This window comes from Nicotiana attenuata, unplaced genomic scaffold (genome assembly GCF_001879085.1).
Source record: "Nicotiana attenuata strain UT unplaced genomic scaffold, NIATTr2, whole genome shotgun sequence".
Taxonomy (NCBI): domain Eukaryota; kingdom Viridiplantae; phylum Streptophyta; class Magnoliopsida; order Solanales; family Solanaceae; genus Nicotiana; species Nicotiana attenuata.
Window position 1 is genome coordinate 605,122 of NW_017670498.1, and position 6,504 is coordinate 611,625.

General features: G+C 35.7%; 1 protein-coding gene across 1 annotated transcript; it reads left to right on the forward strand.

The window, feature by feature from the left end:
- Positions 1-781: 781 nt before the first annotated feature.
- Positions 782-6,055, forward strand: LOC109240246 (TMV resistance protein N-like; the record flags this gene model as incomplete). The annotated part of the gene is made up of 5 exons (XM_019406876.1): positions 782-1,272; positions 1,675-2,767; positions 3,542-3,844; positions 3,938-4,786; positions 4,883-6,055. Coding segments are annotated over 5 exons (3,264 nt in total), but the record flags the coding sequence as incomplete, so codon positions are not given.
- Between the last annotated feature and the right edge of the window lie 449 nt (positions 6,056-6,504).

Sequence of the window (6,504 nt, forward strand, 5' to 3'; positions counted from 1 at the left end):
ATATATATATACATATAAAATTTATTTTTATCCATATATATATTAAATAATCAAAAACCCTTCTTCCTCCAATGCTCTATCAAAGTGAATTAGAATAAAAGAAAGCCAAATAAAAGGAGTCATCTAACTGTGACAAAAGACAGAATTTGCTGTCTGAAACAAGATAACAACACCAGTTACACCACTGCTTCATCAACTTTGCCTGGGTTTTAAGGCATCCTAGAATTCTAAGCATGACGCCAATTGGAAATCTTTCACATGGACTAAGGCCAATGTGCATAAATATAAATAAGATTCTAGACAGATGATTTACCCATCATGGTGTCTCTTATGCTTCGTCCCTCTTAGTACGTCGAACACCCATTTAAACATACAGAGACTAAATTTTATTTTGTTTTGATTGAATTAGGCCGATAAACCGCCCGATAAGAGCTAAACCGATACCAATCCGCCCAATATCTTATCCGGTGGCTAGCAGATTAATACATTTAAAAGCTGAAAACCGATAAGCCAAACCGTTAAGAGTAAATAACCGCCCAATCCGCCCGATAAGCGGCCCTACAACAGACGTGCAAAGATGTAGCTTTGGCCTAAGAAATGTCTTGGTAAGTTCCCTTTTATTTCAGTTAACCCTTCCCTGCAGGGGCAGGTGTTAGAAACAATAAGCTGTGCGTATATATATTAAGGAGAATACTCATCAACATCTCAGCTCTCTTTCCTTTAACAAATTCACTAAATATTCATCCCTTTATTCTTGCATATCATCAAATGGATACTCTAATTATCAAAGGAGAATCATCTATCTACATCTTCCCACTTCTCTTATGATGTATTCCTGAGTTTTAGAGGGGAAGACACCCGAAAAACATTCACCGGTCATCTTTATTCCAAATTGTGTGATGTTGGAATTAATACGTTCATTGATGATGAAGAATTGAGAAAAGGTCACGTTATATCAACAGAACTAGAGAAAGCAATTGAAGAGTCAAGAATTTCCATTATTGTTTTCTCAAGAAATTATGCATCCTCTAGTTGGTGTCTAGAAGAACTAGTTAAAATTCTCGAATGCAAAGAGAAACTAAAGCAGATGATTTTGCCTATTTTCTATGATGTTGATCCTTCTGGAGTGCGAAGGCAAACTGGGTTATTTGGTGAAGGTTTTGCTAAACACAAGGAACGATCATTTGGGGCTCAAAGGGTAGAGAAATGGACAACTGCACTTACTGAAGCTGCAAATTTATCTGGATGGGATTTGCGAAATGTTGTTGACGGGTACATCTTAATTTTATTCGTTATTTACCCTTGTGTATAAACAAGAATATTTACACAATCTTATAGTACTTAATAGTTAATTATAGATAAATTTTTTGATAAGTAATACTTAATTGATAATCTAGTTCAATGATAATTAACCTGCTATTACGAGCTAAAATTCACTTATACATGTCAGTGTCCGTATGTATAACTTAAATTCATTCTTAAACTGTCCTGTATGAAGAAGTCATCTATTTTACTCCCTCAAATTTGATTTCCTTCAAATTATACTGCTTAGCTTCATCCTACCCTATTATTCGTTGGCTATTGATTTTGATTTGTCCATCAAATCTTGTCAAATATCAAAATTTTATGTACTTGTTTTTTCTTTTAACTTTTGTTTTCGTAAAATATATACAGGCATGAATCAAAGTTTATTGAATGTATTGTGCAACAAGTCCTACAAGTGGTCAACCAGACACCTTTAGATGTTGCTTGGTACCCAACTGGAGTAGATTCTCGTGTCAAGGATATAGAGTTATTATTGCAATGTGCAAGTGAAGATAAAGTTCGCATGGTTGGTATATATGGTGTTGGTGGAATTGGTAAAACAACTCTGGCAAAAGCTATCTACAATCGAATATTTCGACCCTTCAATGGCAGTTGCTTCCTTTCAGGTGTTAGATCAGAAGCTGAAGAATTTGGTCTAGTCAAGCTACAACAGAAGCTTCTTCAACAAATTCTCAAAACTAAGGACATTGAAGTTGGCAGTGTTGCTGAAGGCGTCAACCTAATAAAAGCAAGACTTGGGTCAAAGAAGGTTCTAATTGTTCTTGATGACGTGGACCATATAAGACAATTAGAATCCTTAACAAGAGAAAGAAGTTGGTTTGGCTCGGGTAGTTTAATAATTGTTACAACCCGAGACGAGCATTTGCTATTTGGGCTTAGAGAAAATGAGAGATACAAGACCAAACTATTAAATGACGATGAAGCTATGCAACTATTTAGTTGTCATGCTTTTGATAGTCTTCATCCACCAGAAGAATATGTTGAGCTGGTAAAAGCGGTAATCAAATATTCAGGTGGGCTACCATTAGCTCTTGTAACATTGGGGTCACATTTTCAAGGGAGATCGGTAGAAGAAGGGAGCTATGAATTCCATAAGCTAAGAGCAATTCCTCGTAGTGATATTCAAAAGATTCTCAAGCTAAGCTTTGATGGACTTGATGGTGATACTCAGAGTGTTTTTCTTGATATTGCATGTGCCTTCCATGGTTTTTCTATGGATGAAGTTTCCAAAACATTAAATGCATGTGGTTTTTTCTCTGGAAGTGCAATTGCAACCTTGGTCCGAAAATGTTTGCTCCAAAGTATAAGGCCTATAGAAATGCATGATCTAGTGCGAGCTATGGGAAGAGAAATAGTTCGCTTGGAATCAACTCAATACCCTGAAAAACGGAGCAGATTGTTCAATCCTCAAGAAGTCCATGATGTTCTACAAGGACATAAAGTCAGTAAATTTCTTTATCTTCATCTTGGTTGTACTTATTTTCAATTTAATTGCTTATTGCTTATAAGTTTTCTTGTCACCACAAGATATAGATTCATTTGTGCTTCTTCTGCGGATAGTAAGTTATTTCCAGTTGTTTGCCGACCATTATAAAGTAGAAATGAGCATTTACTAAAGTCTAAACTCATCTATCCATGTCAAAATTATCGAATAAAATTTTCACCTATTTAACAATTAATCCAAATCGGCTTGCTGACGAAAATTTCTTATTACATTCTCTGTAAGTAATATACTTATGGTCTTATACGAATTATTTTGCAAGATTAGTTATTCAAATATGTCTGACTTTGTCTTTTTAATTTTTTTCTAGTTATCATATTATCTTTTGTATATTATATTGTTTAATAATGTTCTTATTGACTTTCTATGCTTATATAATTGTGGGATCTAAGCTTGCTTGAAGAAACCGGGCATTGGAACTTTTGGAAAAGTGTTGCACACACACACACACACACACACACACACACATATATATGTGTGTGTGTGTGTACTTGGTATTACTATCAGTGATTTTATGCTATTTGTCCTCTTTGTTCATCTTTTTTTTTTCCTTCTTGTTTTGATAATATCTCTTATTGAATGCTATTAGCTAGTATTTGAAAGTCTCACCGTAGCTGTTGCATCCTCAATTTATAAATTCATTTTTCTTGATACACATGTGTTCTCTTTGTTTGACCTTCAATATGTATAATGCATTTCTCTTTCTTAATTTAGGGCACTTTCCTTTTCACTGAAATACAGGGTTCCAAAAAGGTAGAAGTACTTATGGTAAATTCACAGGCATTTAAGGGTGTGAACTTGAGCACCAAAGCATTTAGGAAAATGAAAAATCTAAGGGTACTTAAAATCAATGAATTACATATTAGTGGAGATTTTGAGCAATTATCCAAGGAGCTCAGATGGTTGTCTTGGCAAAAATGTCCTTTAAAATATATTCCATCACATTTTCCAGCTCAGAAACTTGTAGTTCTAGATATGCAAGAGAGTAAGATCCAAGAATTTGGTTTGAGTTTGCAGGTTTGTTACTCGATTTTACAATTTCGTGTGTACTGTTATTGCAATTGGGTGAAAGAAAATCTTACTTAAAACTATATTTTGTTTTACTTTTAGTGTTGTAAAAGTTTGAAGAAGCTGGATCTCTCTAATTGCAAGCGCCTCAAAAGAACTCCAAACTTCAATGGTCCACAAAGTCTTGAGACTTTGCGGCTTGGTGGTTGCTCAAGGCTGAAAAAGATCCATGAATCAATAGGAAATTTGGACAGACTGATTGATCTAGATTTGTTTCGTTGTGAAAAGCTTAAGGATCTTCCAAGCAGCATATGCCAGCTAAAATTTCTTCAAAACTTGGAAATTAGTGGTTGCTCATATATACAAACACTGCCAGTTGATCTTGGAGAAATGCGAAGTCTAAGACAGCTTTTAGCATATGATACGGGTATAAAACAATTGCCTGGATCTGTTGAATTGCTAAGACATCTTGAAGTTCTGAAGGTGGGAGGTTCAAATTTAGAGCCCAAATGTAGTTTTTCTCGGAGCAGAGTCCATCACATACAATCCTTTTCAACTTCTATCACGGTGTTAAGCCTTACATATTGTGGTTTGTCTGATGCTGATATTCCTCGGGATATTGGGAGTTTATCCTCCTTACAAATTTTAAATTTGAGTGGCAATAGTTTCCACTGTCTACCCTCCGGCCTCTCTAAGTTACGGTTATTGTTTCTCTTAGGTTTGGATGACTGTGAGAATCTCCAAACACTCCCATCACTATCAAACTTACAAAAACTTAAGAATTTTTCAATTGAAAATTGCAAAAAACTGGTCAAGATTACAGGGTTGGACAACCTTCCTTCTATAAATTGGATCAACATGCTTAAGTGTAGTTCTCTGCAGAATCCATTCAACGAAGGCTTCTTTAGTGCACCTGGTCTAGCAATTCAATCTAGGCATCATCGAAATCTGGTTAGACTCTCTCTCTCTCTCTCTCTCTCTCTCTCTCTCTCTCTCTCTCTCTCTCTTTTCATATTAATAATCTTGCATCTTCGTCTGATGAAGCAGGGGTTAGATATTTATCTCGAAACCAATGAGATTCCAAATTGGTGCAGAAATCAAGTAACAGATTCATCTATCTGCTTTACTATGCCGATACACGAGGAGTATAAGTTTTTAGGAATGATTTTATGGTGTGCTTGCAATTTTGTCAACGTATCCCCTTATAGTCGTAGGCAATTCTTAAGCTTTAGAATTGCCGGAAAAATTTCAAGTTTCTGCTGGCCTTATTATGATTCATTGCCCACTGAACATGCTGAGTTATTACGTGTGTCTTATGTATCTTACTTAGACAGACCTTTTGATGGCCAGATGAAAGGCGGAGAAAAGATGGAAGTTTTTGAGTTGGGTGAAAAGAATATAGTAAAGAATATAGGGATCCATCTGTTGTATTTAGACCAACAAGGTAAAGTTACATCGTTGCCAGCAATGATGGATCATTCTGATCAGAGGAAGAGAAGCCGGGAGGTGAATGGAGTTTCAGACGAAAAGCACCCAAAAAGGAGTTTCAACAACTCATATCAACTCAATCCTTGATAAGAATCAATGTCCTGAATGCTAGAGTCAAGATAGTTTTTCCTATAAAACTAATCATGTTGTATTTTCTAGATTTTGTTTATTCCCTCCCATCTGATATGTCGGGGAAGAAGTAAACTCAAAAATGGGGAAAATAAAGAACACCAAATTTTAACGTGGAAAACCCTTCAAATTGAAGGTAAAAATTACGGGATAACAAAGATCCAAAAAATTCCACTAACAATAAGAGAGTTACAAAGTTCTCCAAATTGGCTACACAAGGAGTGCCAAATATGGAAGAATAATAGCAACAACAAATCAACTGAAGATAGAGGAAAAATCATAAAAATGAAATTGTTGTTCAGGGCTCGAAATCAGATGCTACAGGATACCAAATCTGATCCTCGCCGTTCAAATCAAAGATCAAGATATTATAATTACTCAGTCAAAATTTCAGTCTGATCCAACGGTGAACAAATTAGGAAACATGATTTGAAGCTGGTTGGTCGGGAAAAAATTTGCAACAAAATGAATACCTTTTCTTCTATCTTCTCTCTTGATGGAAACTCTCTCAAAATCCGCTCTTATTTACTAAAGTCTTTCAAAGACTTATACCAATGAGCATAGAATATTTTGGGATAAGTGTTAACGTGCCACTTGTGTTTCCCTTATTGTGAGGTTGTTCTCTCAATATTTTGTACTCTCCTTTATATAGTGGATTGCTCATTTTCGCCCGTGGATGAAGGTCATATTGACTGTACCATATTATATGTTTGTGACTATTTTGGTATATTTTTCTTTTGTTATCTGATTTATCGTCATTCAAGGTTTGCTTTGTTAGCTTCCGCGTGTCACCTGGTTATTTCGATCCTAACAAGTGGTGCAAGAGCGAGGTTCAATACCCGTTCATCTAGGCGGGTTTAGTTCTAGCCGCAACCTATTTGACGATAATCATGATTTTGTCGGAGAAATTTGACTAGAGCGCCACTCACTTTGAGACAAACGTTACTTAAAATTGAGTATTTTTACTATATACATGTGCGCTAGAACGGCACCGCCCCAACTATACATGGGTAAATCATTTAATCGCTCCACATGAACCAAGAAACGTAAGC